Below are 25,196 nucleotides of genomic sequence, written 5' to 3'. Positions count from 1 at the left end.
AAGTCTTTGAAGCTAGCTTCTTTTCTGGCTCCAAAGATATACTGAGATGGGTATATCCCCTTAGGTTAAGGGGACTGAGTTTTTCCAAAATTGTTACTGACATGGCTGAGAACATGCTTGATAGGGAATAAGGTAAGGGTCAGCTTGAAGAAAACACCCTGGCACCCAGTGGTATTCTTATGGGCCTGGCATTCCTTCTCAGAACCTTGGAGATCCCCCAGAAGGTTCAAGGATGGAGGTCCCCCCCATCCTCGGAGTGCCACTCTCCGTGCAGTGTGCCCAGCTGTCTTGCAGGAATGCTTTGGTTTACTCCCCGTCCCTCCCTTCTCACTCCCCAGAAGATGGAGGAATTAGGGCCCTCCTTACCAAAAGCCTTCGTCCAACACTTGCAGCTAATTACAAAATTGTCTAGTAGGTGTTGCAGGCTGGTTTTCATAGTAGCCGTTAACTATGATTGATTGTCCTTGTTGAATGACAACTTTATGAGCAAGTTCACTGAATGTTTAATAAGGTGAAGTAGAGCACAGAGGATATCATTTTTAAAATACTGTGTATGGACAGTGAAGATTAGCATTTAATTTGGTACCTAGGTAATTAGGTTTACAAATAGGAGGCTGATTGGCCAAATTGTGTTACTTCAGGCAAACTGTATCTTAAGTTGTTTACATGCTTTCTGCAAGTGTTACTTTGAAAAAACTAAATCTCAACAATGAATTGAAATTGAGTCCTAAAAAATGTACACCACACCTTACTATAAGCCTTATCAACAGAAGGCTGATTTTTAGTAATTTCTTATATTTAAACTCCAGTTTTCCCTCAGTGTTCTTTTTCTGTCTTTGTCTGATAAATGGCATGCCTATTTCATAAAGTCACATTTATGTAAAGCATTTATTGAAGTTGGGTAATTGCTGTCTTTTATGTAAGTAGAATGTCTTGCCCCAGGAAGGTAATACAAATAAATGCATTGTACTTTAGATTAAATATCTTTCAGTTCACCAATTACAGGATGGGATGTTTTTTCATTACAAAAGATGAGGATTACTTTGCCACTTTAGTTAAAACGCGACCCTAGCAAGGCCCAAAATTTAATGTGGAGCAATCTGTTTAACTTCATTCGTGCCAGAAAACCAGATACCATCTACCCTAATTGTCTGACTGATTTAAAATTTAAAAAAAAAAAAAAAGGTTAGTGAATTTTTCCAGAGAAACACATTTCTGAAATTATTGTGAGAAAATAAAATCTGATTTGCAAATTCTAGTTTGCAACATATATTATTTCAGGAACATAACTAGCTCATAAACTGAGGACACCTGTTCACTTAAATTTTTTTTTTCTAATTCAATATTGATGCCAGGACAGCTGATTAAACTTGGAGTAAGTTTGACTATATTCCTTAAAATAGTTATGAAGTCCAATGCAATGGTTAAAGCTAGAATAGAAACTCAAGAAATCTATTTCAGCTGGCACTGATCATGAAGATTTAAACCCATGTCATTAGATTCTCCATAGTTACTTTATGAGTATTTTCTGATGTGTTTCTTTCCAGATTTGAAATCCCTACTTATGTGAGGGTTTTTTTTGTTTTAAATGTTAAGGGGAGCCTTAGTAGATTTATTAGTAATAAACAGTATGTCTTTCTGATTATAGTTCTTCTAAATAAGGCTTCCAGTTAATAATAATTACCTTTATTGTGGATGTACAGTGTATTGGGCATGAAATAGAATATCACTTAACCCTTACAGCAACTGTATAATGTGTGTCATTATCTCTCCTTTAAAGAGGAAGAAACTAGTGTTCTTCACTAGCTCCCTAAAGGGTCACGAAGCTGGTAAAGTGGCAAAGGAGCGTTGGAACCCAGGTGTGTGAGATGTCGAAGCTCACAGGCTTAATCACTAGACTTGACTCAGATGAATTCATCAGATTTGTCTTCTGGCTTTGAAACTTTCAAGTTCTTTGCGTTATACCCTTTAAAACTCAGCATTGAGGTGAAGTGAAGGACAAACCTGACCCTGTGGCCTCCTTGTACCATGTAGGCATCCAGTTCCTTAAACTCATGATGAAAGTTCTAATTAGTGCCTTGATGATGGATCAACTTTTTAGAATACCCATACTGTGGAAAGTGCCTTTGTTTTTGGTCCGGTAGTGGAATCCATTTCAGGTGACATCAATAGGCAAATGACATAGATATTCTAAATCACCAACTGGAAGTCTGAGAGATGAATGCTGAAATTCTTACCCTCCTTGTCCTTTCCATCAACATCTGCTCAGACCAAGGGTTCCTCTCCGGAGGTTCTGTGGATTCCACCTCCCTAGTGCTTCCCATGTTTGTTCATTCTTCTTGCCCTCTGCCGCCAGCTGGTTTTAGGTTTTTCTTTTCTACTCTACTCTTTCCTTCCAAGGAGCTTCCTCATGGGTTCTACTACCCCCAGTCTGACCTTACTGCCGTCATTCTGCTACCAGAGTGATCTTTTTAATGCCACTTTCTCAATGGAAATCCCTCTCCGGCAGTCTCTTGCTCTCTCAGTCTTTTTAGCTCCTATAGCACTCAATAACTGTAGGCTGAATAATGGCTCCCCCAAATATGTCTACATCCTAATCCCCAGATTCTGTGAACATTACCTTATAGGCAAAAGGGACTTTGCAGATGTTATTAGGTGAAGAATCTTGAGATGGGGAGATTCTTCTCGGTGATCCCAGTGTAAATCACAAGGGTCCTTATAAAAGGGATGTGAGAGAGTCAGTGGGAGAGAAGGTGGCGATGGGACAGTGAAGCAGAGATTGGTTTGTGCTTTCAGTCCAGGGCCAAGGAATGTCAGCAGGCTCTAGAAGCTGGAAGAGGCAAGGACTGGATTCTCCCCAACAGCCTCCAGAAGGCACTAGGCTTCCGGATGCTTTGGTATTTGCCTCTGAAGACTCATCTAGACTTCTGCCCTCTAGAACGATAAAGAATAAATCTGTGTTGTTTCAGCCCACTGAGTTTGTGGTCATTTGTAAGAGCAATAGGAAACACATACAAACCTGTAATCATTGATTTGGTTTTTCTCACTAGATTTGTGCTGTCAGAGATCACGTACATCAGCCACATGTGCCTAGATAAATATAACTTTAATTAAAATTAGAGACAAAAGTTTAAAAGTTCCATTTTCTAGCCGTACCACATTTCAAGTGCTCAATAGCCACATGCGGCCACAGCCTACTGTACTGTGTAGTGTCAGCATAAAACATTTCCATAGTTGCAGCACGTTCTGTTGGACGGCATGCTTAGGACAGGAGTTGTGCTTTGTCTACCTGGACCTGCCCCTAATATTGGCTAGCATCTCCTCACATGGAATACTGGAGTCCTTACCCCCTTCTTTCCTCACCCCCAGCTCTGTCCCTCACTCTGCAGGGCCTTGGGTGTGCCTGGAGCAGAGGCTGGGCAGGCCCTGGAAGCAGGCTTGGGCTGTATGGCTGGGGAATTCCAGATCATATATGTAGAACATACTCTAGACGTGGGGCAGGATGTGGCCCCTAGGACTCCTCACCAGGACACAGCCCCCATTTACCCAAGCCTGAATGTGTCCTGTTTGTACCTGGCATAATGCCGAATAGTGGGTGGTAGGTACATAGCATTGCTGAATAAACAAATTTACCGAAAACCTACTCATACCCTGATTTGTATGAGTCCTGGAATTCCACAGAGAATAAAACAATTTCCCTGATTCATGGAGCTTACATTCCAGAGGGAGAAAGAGCTAATTAGTCAATAAACAGAGGTATATTCTAATGTCGGGGAGTGATAAGTGCTATGAAGAAAAATAGCCATAGTAATGGGATGGATTGACAGAGGTCAGGGGCTGGTGGATATGTTTTAAGTAAGTGGCTGCAGAAACCTTTCAGGGGATGAGACATCTGAGGATAGACCTCAATCAGGTGAGACAGGGAAGGTGGAAAGGGGGAAATTCAATGATCTGGGCTCCAGTTTTATCCCTGCTCTTCAGAACTTCAAGTCCCTTAATAGTGTTCTTCTCACATTTTCTCCCATTGCTTCTCTCTGTGTGGTTACACTGGGTGCCCATACTAGCTGAGATTTTGCTGATTGTTATTATTTAGATATTGACAATTGTGTGTATATCTATCTATATAGTCTTTTTTTTTCCAAATACAAAATTTCATTGTAATATTGAGTATTCCTTTTTCAAATGACATTCAAACTGCATACTTTAGGATGCTGATATATGTCCTCTACTTTCCAATAAGAATGTCTACTTTTTACAATGTAGGCTGCTATTTAAATTCTAGTTGAAGGAGATTTTTATACTAAAACACTGTACCCTTAAACAGTGCAGAATTACAACTTGTTCTAACTTTTCTCCTTGACCATTGCTCCTTGACCAATGCTTTAGTGATTGGGGATGAGAAATATTCTTTTTTTTTTTTGAGACAGAGTCTTATTCTGCCACCCAGGCTGGAATGTAGTGGTGCAGTCTTGGCTCACTGCAACCTCTGCCTCCTGGTTTCAAGGAATTCTCCTGCCTCAGCCTCCTGAGTAGCTGGGATTATAGTCACCTGCCACCGTGCTAGGCCAATTTTTGTATTTTTAGTAGCGATGATGGTTCACCACATTCGACAGGCTGGTCTCAAACTCCTGACCTCAGCTGATCCACCTGCCTTGGCCTCCCAAAGTGCTGGGATTACAGGCATGAGCCACTACACCCAGCCAAAACATCCTGATTTTCTAATTCTCTTTACACCCTTACAGCTACTCTATAGAACTGCATTGTCCAATATGGCAGCTACTGGCCATTTGTGGCTATTCAGGGTTTGAAAGGTGGCTAATCCAAGTTGAATTGTGCTCTCAGGGTAAAATGAACATCAGATTTTGAAGACTTAGTATAAGAAATCATAAAAGCATAAAATTATTAATATTTTGTATTGAGTACATATTGAAATTATAGCATTTTGATATGTTGAATTAAAATATTAAAATTATTGTTACCTGTTTCTTTTGCTTGTTTTAATGTAGCTTCTAGAAAATTTACATATGTGGCCGTATGTATGTATATTACACTTAGAGCTTATATGCTATTTTTGTCTGCTTATTTTCTAAGGGTATATGTCTCTAGTTTGGGCATATCATCTGGGTATGATGCCTTGGAGAGAAAATAAAAATGCATGGAATGAATATGTTCTCCAACAGCCGTAGTGCATAACTCCACAGGAACCACCAGTTATGAAAGAAGAATCAATAGACAGTGTGTTGTTTAGTAGATTAATGAGCTTCTTCTAAATATGAGCATTATCTACTTTAGAATTTTATCTCCATGGCATATTTTTCTTCTTAAGTTTTTCTCAGAACTGAAATTTTAAGACAGTGTCATCTTTTAAGAGCAAGGTATAATTTTTCAGGACCACTGGGGAAAAGTTTTAATGAGAACCTCTGTTAAAATAGTGGTGTTCATTTTTTAATGTTTTTAATTGACACATAATTGCACATGAGATATTTTGATATGTGTGTACAGTGTAGAATGATAAAATCAGAGTAATGGACATATCTATTACCTCAAACGTTTATCATTTCTTTATGTTGGGAACATTTAGAATTCTCTCTTCTAGCTATTTTAAAATACACAATAAAGTATTGTTAACTATAGTTGTAACATATTGTTAACCTGCTGAGCTACAGAACACTAGAACTTACTCCTCCAATCTAATTGTAATTTTGTACCCATTAACCAACCTCTCTGTATCACCCATCCTCCCTACTCTCCCCAACCTCTGATGACCACTATTACTTGTAGGAGATCAACTTTTTTAGCCCCCATATTTTAGAAATCAAAAAAATATTTAAAAATACAAGGAGACAGTAGCATTCAGTATTTCAGAGATTCATGAACTCTTTGAAATTTTTCTTAATTAAATCACCGAGTATGCCTAAATAGAACATTGCTGAAATACACAAAATCATTTTTTTAAATCAACAGGTTGTCAGAGTAGGATTTTTTATTAAGAAAATTTTATATTGGAAACAGCAGAAGTTGCTGAGAGAACAGAATGTATTTTGTTGTGAATTTTTTCCCCGAGGGAAGTGAGAAAAGAGGAAGTAAAGGAGTCTAGGAACCCGCCTTCAGCACCCAGCTTCACCTGCCAGCCAGGCGGCTGTGAGCAAGTTCTTAGTCTCTTTTTGCCTCAGTCCTCATCTGTAAAATTGAGATGATAATAATAGTACTTACCTAATAGGATTGGTGTAGATTTAAGTAAGTTAATTCTTAAAAAATAGAATTGTGTCTGACATAGTACGCACTGGCTCACATTTAGCTATAGCAATATATTATTATAGTTGTTATTACTATTATGAGATACCTTACATTTGAATGAGAAATTTAAGTTTTCGAAGCCTTTTGTCATTCATCCTCTCATCCTTTAAGCAGCAGTGTTACGAGTCCACGAGGGTGACTACTTATTATACCTGTTTTAAGGATGAAGTCACTTGAGCCCTAGAGATGATTAGTAACTAGCCCAAGGTCACTGAAGAATTTAGTGACAGAGCTGGGAATCTCATCTAGTATTGTCAGTTGACCCTTTCCAGTAACCTGAGAAGCAGGACATTATAAACTCCAGAGAAAGCATCATGCTTGAGTCCTATATAACTCCCTAGTTACATCATGGGTTTTCTTCTTCGAATTATAGCCTATGAACAGCTCACCAGTGGTTACTTGTGGATGGCTTGACAGCGTGTTTATTTTATCTAAAACTCCAGCGAAGTCTAAATTTTAACATTTCAAAGCAGAGGGCTAGCTGTATTAAAATGATAGTGTCCTCATTCAACTTAACTGTATTTGAGGCCCAGTTCCCGGTTCATTATGTAATATTGAGTCATTTTTGTCCTTTTGTAAAATGAGAATCATACTACTTTGTTCCCAAATTAAGGATCTGGATCCATTGAGCTTGCCTAATTGTTTTCAGATACAGAATCTGTAATCTTGCTTAACTGAGGCTTATACGGGAAAAAAAATCGAGCTTTAGAGCCAAAGATGCATTGAAACCTGGCTCTGTCACTTAACGTTTTGTGGCCTTGGACTAATCAGGGAACCTTTTTGAATCTTTCTTTTCTCATCTGCAAAATAGGCATGTCGGAATGTATGCTTTGGGACTGTTATAAGGATTCAAGGTAACCTAATAAAGAGCCTGGCCTTTGGGAGGCGACCAGTGACAGTGGGAATTGATGCTCAGGAAGCTTTACCTATAAAGAACAACGGAGTCGTACCTTCCATACCAAAGACAGTGTATGAATACATCGTTGGTTTTTGGAAAATCAAAATGAATGTAACCTAGAGCTTTGCATATTAGAAAAATATTTGAAAAGATATGTAACAGGCAAATTTATTTAAAAAAGGTTTACAAAATGGTGTCTGTATTAATATCTTGGTAATAGAAAATCAAGCATATTTTGATTATATTTTCTAACTTTTTACAATGCATGTCTACTTTTATAGCAGTAAAAGGTTATTTATTAATTTAAAAACTTGTTTACATTAAAAAAACTAAACACAGTGGGCTGGGTGCAGTAGCTCACACCTAAATCTAGTAGTTTGTTAGGCTGATGCAGGAGGGTCACTTAAAGCCAGGAGTTCAAGACCTGGCTGGGCAACATAGTGCGACCCCATCTCTACAAAAAATAAATAAATTTTTAAAAACACAGAAAGTAATTATACCATGTTAACATATGTGTTCTCTGAATGGATGATCACCCCCCTTCTTTCTACTTTGCCAGTGTTCTGCAATTAACATGTTTGTATGAATAATGGAGAAGATAAAAGTGTATTTTTCTTTTTCTTTTTTTCTTTTTTTTTAAGATGGAGTTTCACTCTTGTCGCCCAGGCTGGAGTGCAGTGACATAATCTTGGCTCACTGCAACCTCTGCCTCCCAGGTTCAAGTGATTCTCGTGCCTCAGCCTCCCAAGTAGCTGGGATTACAGGCACCCACCACCACATCCAGCTAATTTTGGTACTTTTAGTAGAGATGGGGTTTCACCATGTTGGCCAGGCTGGTCTCAAACTCCTGACCTCAAGTGATCTGCCCACCTTGGCCTCCCAAAGTGCTGGGATTACAGGCATAAGCCACCGCACCCAGCCAAAAGTGCATTTTTCATGGGCGTAATCACTACCCCAAAATGGAATCTACAGTACATTAGAAGTCACAAAAATATAAATTCTTGGGAATTTGGGAAGATGTTTTAGGACCAATAGATATAATAATATTACTAATAACAATAGGTACTGTTTACTGAGCATTTTCTATGTGAGGCTCTATATTTGAACTTTTTCAATGCATTATCTAATTTAATCTTCACAACAGGTTAATGAGATTGAGTTCAGATGAGGCTTAAGATTATGTAAATTACCAAAGGCAGGACTCAGAACTTAAACTTGTGCTTTTAAAGGAAAAAGAAAATCCTTATTATGTTAACAAAGAAAATCTTCACTTGTGCTCAGCTGGGGAAATAAAACTTTCCGCAGAATTTATGACCAAATTCACACTGGATCAAGTTTTCTCAGCTGTTAGCTATAACATCAACTTAAACTCCCACTCCATATGCTGATTTTTTTTCTAGAATTTCTTTTAATTGGGCAACTTGGGGATGAGGGAAGGAATGGGGATGGTTTTAATAGAATATCTTTTTCTCAATTTAGGCTTAAAAGATAGCATAGGAAAAGAAGGGATACAGGTAACATGAAGGGAGAGGTTTGTTGAGTGGAAATAGGTGATGATACTGGAAGCCGGTTTTGTGCACTCCAAGTCTGGAGGTGATGGGTAGGTAAATCTGCTCCTCTTCTATAGTGGGTAATGAGCTTGGTGACTGTTTTCCTTTTAGCCTCTGCTTACCAGATTAGGAAGAGATGCTAGGTTAAATTTGAAGGAGATCTTATATATGAGTTTTCATCATGATTCACCCTTTTTTTTCCTAAGAATTTCCATATTCACTTCTCATAAGTTGCTTTATATCATGGGCTTTTGATAGGTTGGCTTTATCCTGTCTTTTAAGTGCACTTACTGATACAAAGTACCCTTCTGGAAGTTTGATCTTTATTTTAAAAACTATTTCTGTGAGCCCTTTGGGAGAAGGGCAGGCAGTAGCCTAGCTTACTCATCATTATATAAAAGCAACTAGCAGTGTGGGTGTTGTGGCTCCCTCCTGTAATTCCCACACTTCGGGAAGCCAGGGTGGAAGAATTGCTTCTGCCCAGAAGTTCAAGACCCACCCTGGCAACATAGTAAGGCCTCGTTTCCACTAAAAATAAAAAAACTTAGCCACATGTAGTGGCATGCACCTATAGTTCCAGTTACTCAGGAGGCTGAAGAGGGAGGATGGCTAGAGCCCAGGAAGTTGAAACTGAAGTGAGCTATGACTGCACCACTGCACGTCAGCCTGGGTGACAGAACACGACCCTGCAATGGATGAGTTCTTATTGCAGGCAAGGACACTTCTAGGGTTGGAGTTGCCTGATAGTAGCACAGGTTGCTTTGGAAGATGGGACCTTCTGGGCAGGTATGGACTTGAGGGGATTTAACCACGGGATTGTGTGTAGGACTGAGTGATGTCTAAAGCTTGTTGTAAATGTGAGATTCTGTAATTCTGTTTCTCTAGCATGTGTCCAGAGGGAAGACATATGAAAAGTTAATTGGAACTGCAGATTATCCTGGAAAGCCTTTGTTAGCAACAGTCATGAACTAGGTTTTGTGTCAGCCCTGAGAGCAGAAAGGTTTTCCCCCATTTTCTGGAGTCAGCATCAACAGTGCTCATCCTGAGAAACAGTTCCAGTAAGTCTGGACTTCAGTTCATCTTCCAGATTTAGGCTGAGCTCCAGGAAGGAATGGTGAGGAAGAGAAACTGTTCTAGTATTTTCAATGCTTAGAAAACTAGTGTGAGAAGTTTTAAAATAAGTCAATTCATTGGCATCCAAGTTACAAATAAATTTACTTAAGGGCCAGAAAATAATGTGACTCATTAAATATATTACCTTAAATAATTTTAATTGGTCTCCACACACCTTTTATATTTGCTACTACATTCTTGAGGTCCCATACACTATTACTGATCTGAATTTTGTTCCATTTCTATTTATGACAATTAAAGAAGGTATTAATTTTGTCCAATAAGCTTAGAATTTCTCAGTGTCAGAAATTACAAAATGACAGGCCATAGGCAAAATCTGACACAAGAACGTGCTTTGTTTGGCTGTACAGTATTTTGTTTTGTTTTAATTTAATTAGTTGCTGTTATTTAACATTTTGGAGACTTTACCCAAAAATTCAGATTTCTGATTTCTCTCTCAAAAAGCAAAAATATCAGATTTGGCATAACAGCATCATACTTCCTACACAGCAGTCATTATCGGTAGCTTGGTGGCTGGGTGAAGCACGTGCCCCCCACATAACCACAGTCATTATTACCGTCTCTTGTTGCTTAACACCCTGCCTACATCTCTCATGTGGGGGGCCTGTCTGGCCTGTGGGAACCTTGGCGTTTGTGACCCTTGCTCTGTGTGGAAGGCTCACTGGCAGGTTTTAAGTCTGTAAGTAGTTATTGTTTCAACCCTCTGGGGACTGCTGAACAGTGTAAAGTGTTTCATTGGATTTGGGCAGAGTGTTGTGCCTGCAGGATAATCCTGGCCAGGCGACTCTGTAACCAAAGGGAAGAAGAAAAAATGTATTCATCCTGTACTGCGCTGTTGGCATTCAGGAGTGCCCTAGTCTAGAAGATGGGGCCTGAAGTGCCCTGCAGACTGCTCGCTTGCCTCCGCTCATGTTTACTTGGCACCTGTGCGTGGGGAAGCGTCCAATGGAGTGGCAGAGGCTCAATGCCATCCATTCAGACAGCTTTCTGAATGCCGGCAGCCAAGAGAACATCAGCTGTGCCTGTGAGTAGTGTGGATCCTCGCCAGAAACATCTAAACTTCAAAGGGGGAAAAAATTGTACTGTGGGTCCATGTGGAAAGCTTTTGGTCTTCTTGGATTTTGCTCGTTTTTATAGAGAGGGAAGATGGCGTGAAGCATTCTGACAGACTGTACCTGTTTTTAGGTGCCAAGATAATTAAGCTAGAGTAGCTAAACTAACCATGAAAATAAAATGAATACAAAGAATTTCTATTTGGTGTCACAGCTAGCTTAGAATTAGGGAACTGTGAAAGAAGATCATGGATGAATCTGACCGCAGATTTCATTAAAATTGAAGTTACATATTCACGACTAATTTTGATTGCACCATTTCTAAGAGCTTACAGTGGTGGGGGTGGGGGTGGGGAACTTATAACTGAATAACCTACTCTTTATTTCTAAAGAAAAAGAAATGATACTTTCGTTTTGACTTGAAATTTTATTCTCGTGCTGGCCCAAGACTGAAGTCTGATACCTGGAATTTATTAGCAGCAAAATGCCCTGTTTTAAAATCTAAACAGTCTATGATCCTGAAGACAAGCATGTGCAGACCAAAGCTCTCTTGAAACCCGTCTGGCGCCCCTGTCTGATTTGGTGACTTCCTGAAGACCTTCATCACTTATTTTACATTTGATTCATTTTCTACTATGCTTCCTTTCCTCACCTGTCCCTCCTGACTTTCCCCTCTTTCAGATTTCTCTTACTCTCCTTGAGCTATGCTTTCCTTTATCCTTTTCCTGCTCCTACCTTCCCTCTTTCCTCAGACCATCAGTCCAGCGTCTTCTGTTTTCATCTCTTTACTACTTCCACCTCTTTCCCAAGACACAGGGAAATTCAACAGAAGGGAGTACACTGTGTGGGCAGAGAGCTGGGGAGGAGAGTTGAAATCGAAAGGCAACATTTACATTGTAGATGCATAATTAGGGGAGAAGTGGTGAGAGCTATCTGGTGCTGGGGATTTGGATGGAGGAGGACAGTATTTCTCCAGCAGTGCACTGAGAGCTATTATGCATCTGATCATGTTTAAAAATGAAACTCTTCCAGATAAGAACAGCTATGTAAAGGGGTGGGCGTGGCAAAGGCAATATTGCTAATCATATTTGAGACCTTACAAAGAACTTACAGAGAAGTAGAGGTATGAGATTAGAAAATGTTAACATTTTTATCATAGTATTTCTGCAGTGCTGCTTTGTTGTAACATTTAATATATTTTTAAAGAAGTGTAACTTTTCAAAGTAATTTGCAAGTTGAATAGACCATAAAACAAATAAGAGTAGAAGATCAGTGTTTAATTTGTAATTTTAAGCTACTTTCATTCAAAATTTAAATCTTGAACTCCTGACCTAAGGTTATCCGCCCACCTTGGCCTCCAAAGTGCTTGGATTACAGGCGTGAACCACCGCGCCCGGCCCCAACATTTAAATCTTATGTTGAAAGGCAACTTGGATTGCGTTATGGTACTCACAAATCCTTCCATTCCATATCCTTGGTTTCTATTGAATGTAGCTGGAACTGCCCTCTCCCTTATCAAAATTAACATAAAACAATGTTAAAAATCTGTTGTTCCCGATTTGGCAGGAAATGTCATTTCCTGATAATTTCATTAGTTAGAACATAAATCTACAGCTATCTTTTCTAAATGTGCATAATTTGCATTTATTTGTAACTTATTAGAGTTGAAGCATTTCCTGTAATAAGTGAATAAAGAGCTGAATCAAGATAACTTCCCATATCATTTTAGAATATTTACTTTAAAACCCCCCCTATAATTAGCCCAGCCTCTGCATACCTAACCACCCCGTGATACAAAGCAGACTGCCATCCTTGTAACACCCCGAGCTCTCTAGACACTCTCAGCCACTCCTTTTGCCCATAGTACTCTTTCAGAGCCCACCCACAACTTGCCAAATTCCTGCTTTTCTGCTAGCTCCAGTGTCACTCCAGAGCCTTTTCTAATTTACATGGGCAGGATTGTTGTTCCTGCCTATGTGTTCTCATAGTATTCTCTTCATGCTTGCATAATAGGGCTTATTACCTAGCATAGTAAATGATGATAATGATAAAACTAATAGTTGCATGTTTTCCTGTCTGTAGACTAGGAGGTGACCCGGGAGGCCCCAGGGTCAAGAAATAATGGATTTTTTTCTATCTCCAGAGCTTACTACCTGGAAGATGCTCAGTAATGTTTGTCAGATGAGTAACATAAGCATTTTTATATTTACTTGTTCCTTGCTGACTAGACATTGTTTAATGAACATTGTTGAATTCAGGGTTTTTTAGATCATGTAGGTAAAAGCTGGATGTTTGTGCAGGACTAGAAGTATACTTCTATTATAGAGTTTGGCTCATATCTGAGGATGAAATAGAAGACTTACTTTTAACACAGGTTGTCTGTCACATTGGACATTTTCTTTGATACTTTGAAGGGATAAAATAATGAAGAAGAGAATTAACATGTCTGACAATTTAAAGCTAGCTAATGGTCAGTACTTGCTAAGGCCTCAAAAATCTTAAAAGGTTTGTGGGTGTGGGGATGTGTGTGGGGCGGTATAATTTTTTTTTTAACTGAAAAAATAATTGCCATCTCTTTAAGGATGTTGTAGCCTAAAGCCTAAAATAAAATAAAAAACTTTTATTATTTAGAATTGCGGCTTTCAGTTGTAAAATGGATGTTGAGGAAGTATGAGAAACTAGACTATTTTCTGACTTCCTTTTTTCAGCTCCTAATCCAGAGTCCAGGTAATCCATGTGGACCAGATGTGATTGGAGCTCTCATTTATTGAAATATAGTGAAATCAAAATAAGAGACTTGCCAGTGGAAATCCAATCAACATCTTTAACAGAAGCCAGGCATGGTGGCTCATGCCTGTAATCCCAGCACTTTGGGAGGCTGATGTGGGAGGATTGCTTGAGCTCAGGAGTTAGAGACAAGCCTGGGCAACATAGCAAGACTGCTTCTTAAAAAATCTCTAATAGAGGTATAAAGAAAATTTAAGTGAAATGATTAATGTTTCCTTTGTCCGTGTTTTAGATTAAGGTATTCTCTTGTGGTAAAAGTAGATATATAAAAATACTTTTGTTTCAGAGATGTTTAGAATATTATGATATTCAATTGATATAACTGGAATTCTTTTCCACTGCTGACCAAATGAGATACTGTTTATGGAAGAAATCTTATAGGATTGGAGGCTATAAGGAGCAAAGAATAAAGAAGAGATTGTAATGCAGTGGTGGATTGCAGGGAGCAGGGAAGGAAAACCATTTTTCAAATTAGCAAAATTTGGTGCCTAAGTCCATAGGTGCATAACTAAAGCATTTTGGTAACTTTTATACTTATTGAAACAGACATACACCAGAGATAGTTGTTAAGTACCTACTATGTGCGATGTGGAAATTTAGAAACGTTATTTTTATTCAAGGATCTTATAATACATTATAGTTCAAAAATTAATGGTAATTAGAATATAATAGCAATAGCACAGTAATGATCTAAAACAGTTGACCTAAATGCATAGTTTCCTAGAAAGCCATGACATTCTGGAAATACTAGGAAATTAGTTTTAGGCATTTAGCTAGTTTTGTTTTTTTTTTAATTGAATTTTTGGGGTTCTTTCGGCTTTAAGTAAATGATAGAAGACCAGGCGTGGTGGCATATACCTGTAATCCTAGCACTTGGGAGGCCCAGGTGGGTGGATCACCTGAGATTGGGAGCTCGAGACCAGGCTGGCCAATATGGCGAAACCCCATCTCATACAAAAATTAGCCGGGCATGGTGGCAGGTGCCTGTAATCCCAGCTACTTGGTAGGCTGGGGCAGGGAGAATTACTTGAACCCAGGAAGCAGAGGTTACAGTGAGCCAAGATGGTGCTATTGTATTGCAGCCTGGGTGATGGAGCAAGACTCAGTCTCAAAAAAGAAAAAAAGTAAATGATACAAATGACACTAGACACTTGGTACCCAAACTCTTATTTGCTCTACCAACTCTCATTGGATTAATAGTTATACATTCTAATATATTCTAAACATTCTAATAAACCATCTAGAAGTACAGGCAAGGGTCACTTTAGCTTGCTTTGCATAATTACATATTGTGTATAATTGCTGAACATTGTAAGGTTGCATCATGGTCTCTGGAGTCAGACAAACCTGAATGGGAATCCAAGTTCTGGTATTTATTAATTATCATACTTTGAACAAAATACTTATGTTCTCTCTGCTTCAATTTCATCATCTCTGTAATGCAGGCACTGCATAATAGGATTACTATAAGAATTAAATGAGATAAACTGTATCAAGTACTTACCACAGAAACTGAAAACATCATAGGAAATCAATAAGTATTCTCTTATTAGATGTAAATGTTAAATTGCTTAGGAGTCTAAACTATTTTCTAATAGACACTTTAAAGTGGGAATTATTGTAATAAGAGAAATAGCTTTAATTTGAAAAAGCCTCAGCTTGCAATTAACTCAGTACAAAAGGTTTAAACTAGCTGGCCGGGCGCGGTGGCTCAAGCCTGTAATCCCAGCACTTTGGGAGGCCGAGGCGGGTGGATCACGAGGTCAAGAGATCGAGACCATCCTGGTCAACATGGTGAAACCCCGTCTCTACTAAAAATACAGAAAATTAGCTGGGCATGGTGGTGCGTGCCTGTAATCCCAGCTACTCAGGAGGCTGAGGCAGGAGAATTGCCTGAACCCAGGAGGCGGAGGTTGCGGTGAGCCAAGATCGCGCCATTGCACTCCAGCCTGGGTAACATGAGTGAAACTTCGTCTCAAAAAAAAAAAAAAAAAAAAAAAAAAAAAAAACAGTTTAAACTAGTTCATTCCTTTTTCTCTTTTTTTCTTTTTTCCTTTCCAATATTTTCCCCAAAAAAGTTTTTCATTCTTAAAACTTATTCAGACAAAAAGTGTGTAAGCTTTGATGTTTATTCCGTGAAACTTCATGTTGAATTGTATCAGGAAAAAATGTCAGTGTTTGACAAATGCCTTGAACTTTTGTCAGGAACACAGTCATTCCAAAATGTAAATCTTTGTACTTTCTGTAAATCAATGATTTCCACACACTGCCTTTCTCTAGTAGTAAAAATCAGTCTACTAATAAGGTCTGAAATGTCCTTGCTTAGTTATGGGCAAGTTAATGAAACCCTGCCTCCTGTGCATTCTAAATAAAAGTACAATAGTGGATCATTCAGATTTGCACTTCCTTAAACTGCCCTTTCCAACAATGTCATTAACCTGCAATCATTGATCACTCTAATTTATTGCCTTTTATCCTGATTAGCTTTCATGTGAAAAAAAAAAAGGGGCAAATTTGTTTTCCATATTTTAAAAATGTTATATCAACCAAAATATAATATTCGGCTTTCAAAAGCTATGAAAAACTGGCAGTTTTGTAGTAAGCTTTTATTTTAACATAATACTGAGGTTAACATCATTTCAAATGAAGGTATTATAATAAAGACTTAGATAGAACAATGAATACAGCCTGTATGTGTCAGAAATTTTTTGAAATTTACTTTCACGTCTGAAATAATAAGGATTAACTGTACTGAGAAAGCAGTTTCTTATTTTCCTTTATTTTTTATTTATTTTTTTCTTCTGGCCTTACTTTAATACAAAAGAGGATTTTATTATCATTATCTTACCCCTCAGATATGCTAGTTCTAAGATAAGCTTATGATTTTGAGCTTGGAATTGAAGCAATTTGATTTTATATGATGTCTGTTGTACTATTTTGTTTGCTTAAATTGCTGGTGATATCGTAATTCCGAAGTAGAAAAAGACCTTAGGGAGTCATATTTTCCTTAATACAGTGACCTGGAAGGTTACATTTGGTTCAGCGACCCTAAACTTCCTAGAAAATAACTCTTCTGGGCTAGGGTATCAAGAATATCATTTTGAGCTTTTTTAAGGCATGACATTTCCATTCCCCACATTTGTGCAGCCTCCCAAATCCTACATATCCAGAGCCAACCCCTCTGAAGCCATCTGTGATGATGACCCCCAAGTGACCAGTGATCTTTCCCTTTCTGAAAGTCCCTTAGACTAGGTAGTCTACACCATCATATCTAGAACTCGTATTTTTCTTTTTTTTTCATTACACATTTAATAATTGGCCAACATAGCCCTTTATATAATGAGAAAGTATTTTCCTATTTCATCTGATTAAAATCTTCCATTACCTTTGGAAGGGGAATATGGCAGTTATTAATGACCACTTTGCAGTTGAGGAAACGTGAGCTCCAAAGAAATAGTTTCTTCCCCAACGTCACATGTCCTCTGACTAGAACCAGTGTTCAGACACTCCCGTATTCTGTACTGTGTTTTCCTTGGGCATAAGTTTTGCTTCTGATTAAGCCTATCAACTCCTCAAGGACACGTTCTGGTGGGAACTCCATATTACAAACTCCACTTACTAGAAATTTAGTTGCTAATTCCGTCATATCCTGGAGGAGAGCTGTCTAAGAGATAAGCCATGTTGGTAATTTTAGATTGTTTTTTAGGAGTTACATTTTACATAATAAAAAGAAACCATTGAATAGGTGAAATTAATTTTAAAATATTTTTGTATAATATACTATATCCAAATTGTATGACTTCAGCATGAATTAATATACAGATGATTAAGACATTTTACATTATTTTTTTCTCTTAATAAGATTTTAGAATTTCATGTGTGTTCTACACTCACACTTCTGTTCAGCCTAGCCACATTGCAGGTGCTCAGTGACACCTGCAGCTACATAGTGGGCAGCACAGTGCTTAAGATTTCTCCACAATGTAGTTGGAAATCAGTTTCTACTCCCTGATAACAGATTAAATGAAAGTAATCATTAGTTCCACACCAGAAGACAGAAATGAGTGATTCAAAAATAATTAAAATAATAAGAGGCTTAGGGGAAAATATGGATACCGTTCATTCTTGTGAGGGTTTTTGTTGTTGTTACTAATTTGTTTTGCCCTATGATTCATCATTCAAATGGGAGAACCTTACAACTTACAAAGAAAACTCTATTTCATAAGGTGTAGGATGCTTAGCATTGCATTTGTTATTCATTTGTATTCTCTTCTGAAATGTAAATCTGATTGTAAATCCTTGTTTAAAATTGTTAAATTTTTGCCTATTGATGCTTCTAAGAATCCTCCATTCGAGGTCCTACTAGACCAAGAAGATCAGAATAACCAGCCTGGACACAGGTATTTTTAGTAAGGATGCCAGGTGGTTTTTATCATCAAGGCAATTTGCAAAGTTGACCTGTGAAATAAAATCTGACTCCACATGGGGTCCTTTCCGACCTAGTCTGTGACCAGACCTCCTGCCCATTCAGAATTCAATTTCAGCAACAGAGAAGCGCTTGCTATAACTCTTCTGTCTCTCCCACTTCCTTCAGCCACACTTCTGATAAGTCAGTCTCGGCATCACCTCTTTGTGCCCTTGCCTTTTTGCCCAGCCATGAATATGTCCTCCCCAGGATCTCACTGCATCTTGACATTCTTACCTTGAGGCTGTGAAAGTCGCTCATTCTCATTATCTGTCTGTGTTGCCTCTGCCTCCTCGCTGAGAATGGGGCTCATGACTTTCAGTCTGTTATATATGGCCATAAATAAGGAGTCTGGCATAAGGAAATATTCAGTAAATATTTTTAAATGAAAGCTTGCTGGTGCTAGTAATAATAACATGTCCATCTGTTTCACAGTGGTTTACAGATTGCAGCATGCTTTTCACTTATATCATCTCACTTAATTCTCAGCACAGCCTTGTGAGATGGGAAGTACTATTTTATAAAATGAAACTGAGAGGTTGATGGACTTGCCCCATGTCACATGACATGTATTAGGTGACACTGTAACTCCAATCTGGGTTCATCGTCTGGATCCTCTCCGACCTAGTCTGTGACTAGATCTCCTACTCCTCTGGAATTCAATTTGGTAAATCGAATTAAGTAACCTTCATCCTGATGCTTCCTGATTTATGTACAGAATATAAGAGAAGCATAAATCTTGGGTTCAGATTTCTAGTGAAGTGAAGAAATGGCCCGTGTTTATTCAGTTCATTCACTTAAAAAAAATCAGAGCTTACCTTTAAGGAGTTTTTGCCTGCTCCAAATTTTTAACCTAAAAAAGCTTATTATGCAAAATTTGCACTTGGTGTTTTGTTAATCAACAGGTTGTATAAATATTCACATGAACAATGAGCATGGAAATAATCAATGGAACCAGATAGCATCTCATTGGGTTGCTCTTAAAGACATTTCAGTGGCTCTCCCCTCTCATTTAGGAGAATCCCTTCTGTCCTTTGGATAAAGATAATAATATATCTTAAGAGAAGTGTGTACCTATGCAACAATCTTGCATGTTCTTCACATGTACCCCAAAACCTAAAATGCAATAAAAAAAAGTATAAATTAAAAAAAAAAAAGTAAATTGGGTCCATGACTGTAAGCAAAAATCTGAAAAAAAAAAAAAAAAAAAAAAAAAAGAAGAGAGAATGTAGACTCTTTTAGTGTCATAAGGAAGTTCTGACCAAATGAGAATGTGAAATAACAGAGATGATTTGTGATTCTTTAGAAATGTGATTATCTTATTTGCTAGATAATCATGAGTATCACACCAGTGTTTCAGTTTTATGTCCTAGTCATCATTCAGTAATATATTAGAGAAGTAGCCCAGTATGGATCAATGTTTCCGTGAAATATGCATCAGTTTGTGGCTTCACACAAATTTATTTTAAGAGTTAGAGTTTCCCTTTATGAGAGCAATAGCAAGACATTCCTTCATTTCCTCTGTTTCTAGGCAATTCCACTTTATTTGGTAAGTATTAGTCAGCAGATTTTTATAGCTTAGAGGAACCATTTCAATTTTTTTCCTTTTTTTAACAAATTAATTGCAGCAGTTTGAAAAGCACGCTCATTTTGTGCATTGTTCTTGTTGGATTATTGGTATTGATTCATTCTGTAGTGATTCTCTGGTAGAGCAGAATGAAATAATAATCATTTTAAAAAACAGTAAATTTTAGCCTCCATTAAAACAGCCATTATGATTATTTAGCAGGTCCTGACCTAGATTTAAGTAATGACTGCTTACAGCCTCCTCAGAGATCACATTTTTCTGCCTAAAAGAGGTTGTGCTATTTTATGCAGTTATGGGGAATTCATGGTGAAAAGCCTTTCCTAATATTCTATTAGGTAAATCTTTTTTATACCATTAAGTGCCTTTGGCCTCATGAAATCTTTTTAAAGTACTTGTCCATAATTGGACATTTGACAAAAAGTACCCAAAAGTACTGGGTGTAGAAATATGAATTTGTTATTACTATTACCATCATTATCAGAAATGTATCAACAACCAAAATTTCATGGAATTGTGGTATAGCTATCTTTGTATGTATGTAACAGCTGTTTTGAGATATATTTCACCTATCATATGATTTACCATTTCTAGAATACAATTCAGTGGTTTTTGGCATAGTCACAGGTTTTGTAATCAGAGCCACAATCAATTTTCAATCATTTTATTACCCTATAAAGAAACTTTGCATCCATTAGCAGCCATTTTTCCCCAGCTCTCCCAATTCTAGGCAACCCCTTATCTACTTTCTGAGTATATAGTCCATTCTGGACCTTCTGTATGAATGAATTATAGATTGTGGTTTCTTGTGAGTGGCTTCCACTCATTAAAGTTATATTTTCAAGGTTCATGCATGTTGTAAATAAGTACTTCATTCCTTTGTATGGCTAAGCAGTATTCTGTTGCATGACTATATCACATTTTGTTTATCTCTTTATTAGTTGATACACATTTGAGCTGTTTTCGACTTTCAGTTGTTATGAGCAGTGCTGCTATTGCACACATTCATGTGCAGGTTTTTGTGTGAAAATAGATTTTCATTTCGCTGGAATGTATCCCTAGGAGTGGAATGGCTGAGTCATGTGGTAACTCTAAGTGTAATCTTTTGAAGAACTGCCAGACTGTTTTCCAAAGGGACTGCATCATTTTACATTCCCACCAGCAATGTATGAGGGTTCCAGTTTCTCTACATTCTCTTCCAACACCTTTTCTAAATCTTTTTGGTTATAGCCATCCTAGTGAGTGTGAAGTAGCACCTCATTGTGCTTTTGATTTGCGTCTCCCTGAAAGCTAATGATACTGAGCGACTTTTCATATGCTACTGGCCATTTGTATATCATCTTGGGAGAAATGTCTGTTGAGATCCTTTGCCCATTTTTGAAACTGAGATTTAGTTTTTATTACTGAGTTGTAAGAGTTCTTTGTGTATTCCCTATACAAGCTCCTTATCAGATACATGCCGTGTGAATACTTTGTCCCTTTTCACTTTCTTGGTGGTTACTGCTGTCTATCTTGTAACCTACTTATCCTTCAAGGCATTACGTTTTCCCCACTCTTCCAATCCGAATCAGTTCCTGCCCCTCTTTCCATAGCTTCCTGTTGCACCTCTTTGTTATGGCAGTGAACAGAGTGTAAATGATCGGTTTAGGATTTGTCTTCCTAACTGGAACGACCTGTGTCTTACAAACCTTTGTATCTCCCATGCCTAGGACGCTGCCTAACACAAAATGGAAACTCAATCATTGCTTGTTCACCTAAACTAAATGAACCTTGAGTCTGAAAATAATGATTCAGGTCAATGCTAATCTAAAAAAGCTTCTAGAAAGGTCAATGCTTATCTAAAAAAGCTTAATAGACTGTCAATCTGGGGGTAGGAAAGAAGCTACAATGTCTTACGCAGAAATAAGGCTCACCGTTTTTCTCAAAATCACCCCTTGCCCTTAGGCTTTCACAAGTTCCAGCTTTGATGTTCTGTAGTTCCCATGACAGTGGTGCCTCTAGCTGTAGCTGCCTGTGGCCCCACGGCATGATTCATATAGTGTGAGGCCCGGTGCACCGTGGGCTGTTTTACTTTGTTCTTTTTTGTTTGAGACAGGGTGTCACTGTGTTGTCTAGGCGGGAGTGCAATGGTGTGATCACAGCTCCACCTCGGCCTCAAGTTCTAGGGCTCAAGCGATCCTTGCACCTCAGCCTCCTGAGTAGCTGGGATCACAGGCATGCATCACCACAACCAGATAAATTCTACTTTTTTTTTTTTTTTTTTTTTAAAGTGGAGATGGAGTCTCCCTATCTTGCCCAGGCTGATTTCAAACTTTTGAGCTCAAGCAATCCATCTGCCTTGGCCTCCCAAAGTGTTGAGATTATAGGCATGAGCCATTGTGCATAGCCCTTTGAAAATTACAGATGACACAAAGTAACAGTTACTTTTTGTAAAATGAAGATGAAGATTTAATTGTTAAATCAGTCATTCTCATGATTTCCTAGTTCTTGATCCTAAATCCTTATAGAAGTAAGCAAGAGAACATTTAAAAATGAGAACCAAGAAAAAACCCACATGATTTTTGTGTATTTCTGATGATATTTGAGATTTGTTCTTTTATTTCTTATTTGGCACTAAGTCAGCTTAAAAAAGAAAAAAGAAAAAAAAAAACAGAAAACTAGTTGACAGCCTAAGATGATTGATTTATTTTCTCTTCGTGCAGCAAGATGTGCTAAAATTACTTCATCTTAAAAGACTTACTGGGATCCCTGAATGGGAAACACCCCCACTCTTGATACATTCTTTTTCTTCATGACACAAAAAGAGCTCTGTATTTTTGAAAGACAAAGTTTGGCAAACATGCTGATTATAATACCGTATTGGAAAACACTTACTTTGATTGACTAAAAACTAGATGCTGTTCATAGTAGTTAAAAGCCTGTAATAATATGTTCAACTCTGGTGTTCAGCACACACCCATGAAGTTATAATAAGATCCTCCAATGTAGAGGTGGAGAAACCAAGCAAGGACACTTGAGAAATTCTTGCCTGTCTTCCCCCAGGACTCCCTAGAAACAGCACTGCCTGGAGGCTGACCTTATTGAGGGCAGAGATCTTGTTTTATTAGTTATTGTTTCTTCTTTGCCAGGATACAAGCTTGGCACAGTATAGGTGCCCGAAAAAAAGGTTTGGTGGATACAGGATGGGAAGCGTTTGATTAGTCAGACTGATAGGTCAGGGTCAGAAGTCTCCAGGGGTACCACTTACTGGCTGAAATCCATAGATAAAGTATTTATACTGCTGAAACTTCGATTATTCCTTGTAAAATGGAGGATAATACTAAAACTTATTTTGTTAGGGCATAGACTAGCAAACACTGAGTTATGATTAGTTATTTTTAAATTAAGCACATTTCCTGACTTCCCATTCAGAACTTAACCACCTTGTTAATGAACATGCTGTTAACTTGCTGTTAATGAACTTCATTAAACATAGTCAAGTTTATGTATATATATGTGGCCTTCTCTAAGAAATATAGTGAGAAATTTAAAGAGACAATATTTGGACATTGATTTCTACTAACTCCACTGAAAATTAGATTCAACCTTCACTTTTAGGGAAATGCACTGACATTGGGGAAGATGAAATAAAGCAGTTTTCCAGCATGATATTCTTTTCTTTGGAGCTTAGCCTTAGGTCTTAGAACAAAAACAAGTCGGTAGTTATTAGTTACTGTATCTCCTTTTCCAAAATACACGTTTCTTTGTTATAGTCATTTACAGATATTTTTGCATGCCACATTTTTGCTTAATCACTAAATGACCACCCTTCATGTTCCTAATGTATTAAATTATCAGAGAATTCTTTGAGGATTATATATGTCAATAAGGGTGTTATTTTGAACAATGTGTAAAAGGTAAAGGCCAGCTGAAGAGGTCTTTTTGTTATTAACATAATAATAAAGCAGAATCTGAGGACTGCACTGTTATGAATGGATTATTTGGCTATGGAAGGAAGCTATTTTTAGGCACAGCATCCCTATATGCCCTGAAGCTATGTGTGTTACAAACTAGAAATTATGTACTGTATAAAAATTACCAGATGTCAGTATCTATATGTGCCACATGGCAAATGTGTAGTGGTTCAGAGCCTGGAAGAAATGATGCCTATTTCTTTGCTATTTATACTCAAAAGGGATAATTCAGGTAAAGTGCTATTGAAAAAAAATTATAATGTTCCCAGCTACCCAAAGATGTTATTGTTATCTGAAAGGCTTTAATTCTTTCCCTTAATGGCTCTTTGTGCGTTTTTGGCATTACAAATATAACCCATATATTTATTCTAATTTATTACATTCTTTCCTGAGGCTCTTCTTGTTCTTTTAAAGGGTCAGCAGATAACTTATTTAAAGAATCAGCATGGACACAGTATTCTAACAAAGGTCCAATACAGAGCTAAATATGTAATAGGATTCATGGCCAGACATGGTGGCTCACACCTGTAATCCCAGCACTTTGGGAGGCCAAGGCAGGTTGATCACCTGGTGCTGCATGCCTGTAGTCTCAGCTAATCAGGAGGCTGAGGCAGGAGAATCACTTGAACCCGGAGGCAGAGGTTACAGTGAACTGAGATCACGGCACTACACTCTAGCCTCGGCAACAGAGCGAGACTCCATCTGAAAATATACGTATATACATATATATATGAATATGGATTCGTGACTTATATCTTGCACATACCAGCACACCTCATTAATTTTCATTAAACCATTCAATGACTTCTATTCTCTCCTTAGAAATTCGAGCTCAACTGGTAGAACAACAAAAATGCCTGGAGCAGCAAACGGAGATGCGAGTTCAGCTTCTTCAGGACCTGCAAGATTTCTTCCGAAAAAAAGCTGAAATTGAGACGGAATATTCCCGGAATCTAGAGAAGTTAGCAGAAAGGTTCATGGCAAAAACAAGAAGTACTAAGGATCATCAACAATACAAGTAAGAGAGACTTGACTCTAATTCACATTTCCAAGGCACTGTCCATCCTCTACATTTGTAATTTATGGGCATCGATTTATCATTTCAAACTAGTGTAATCTCTTGACATTTTTGACTTTCCAATACATACCTATTTATGGATAACTTCATATGCCAGAAGAGAAGGTATGTCTTTGTAAAATTCTTGATTATAGAAACCTGAGAGTTGATATCTGCTGTAGGTAGGACAGATTTAAAATAGCTTTGTGTTCAAACAAAGACCTCATATTTTCTGTAGTGAATTTATATGAAAATAAGCAGTAAGAGTTGCTTGAGGTTAGTGCCCTGCTCCCTGCCCGTTGTGTTTATGGGCATTGTAATTGACACTTATTTAAAACAAAAGTTTTAAGGAAAATGCTATGAATGAGCATAAATTGTTTAATTATATTTGCTTTAAAAAATACACATAAGATGTTCT

At 37.9% G+C, this 25,196-nt stretch overlaps 1 protein-coding gene across 3 annotated transcripts in view; it reads left to right on the top strand.

Annotated features, from left to right (window-relative positions):
* The window catches only part of SRGAP1 (SLIT-ROBO Rho GTPase activating protein 1), a 320,796-nt gene that overhangs the window by 119,682 nt on the left and 175,918 nt on the right, over positions 1-25,196 (top strand). For 2 of the 3 annotated variants that reach the window (XM_032288591.1, XM_032288590.1), the window contains exon 2: positions 24,544-24,739. In XM_032288591.1, the coding sequence (XP_032144482.1) occupies positions 24,544-24,739 (196 nt within the window). Of the gene's footprint in view, positions 1-9,439; positions 10,904-24,543; positions 24,740-25,196 lie in introns of those variants that run through there. The other variant, XM_032288592.1, reaches the window with a different exon arrangement.

Source organism: Sapajus apella, unplaced genomic scaffold (genome assembly GCF_009761245.1).
Source record: "Sapajus apella isolate SASKATOON/1434 unplaced genomic scaffold, GSC_monkey_1.0 scaffold2, whole genome shotgun sequence".
Classification (NCBI taxonomy): domain Eukaryota; kingdom Metazoa; phylum Chordata; class Mammalia; order Primates; family Cebidae; genus Sapajus; species Sapajus apella.
This window is presented reverse-complemented; position numbering and strand designations above follow the sequence as displayed.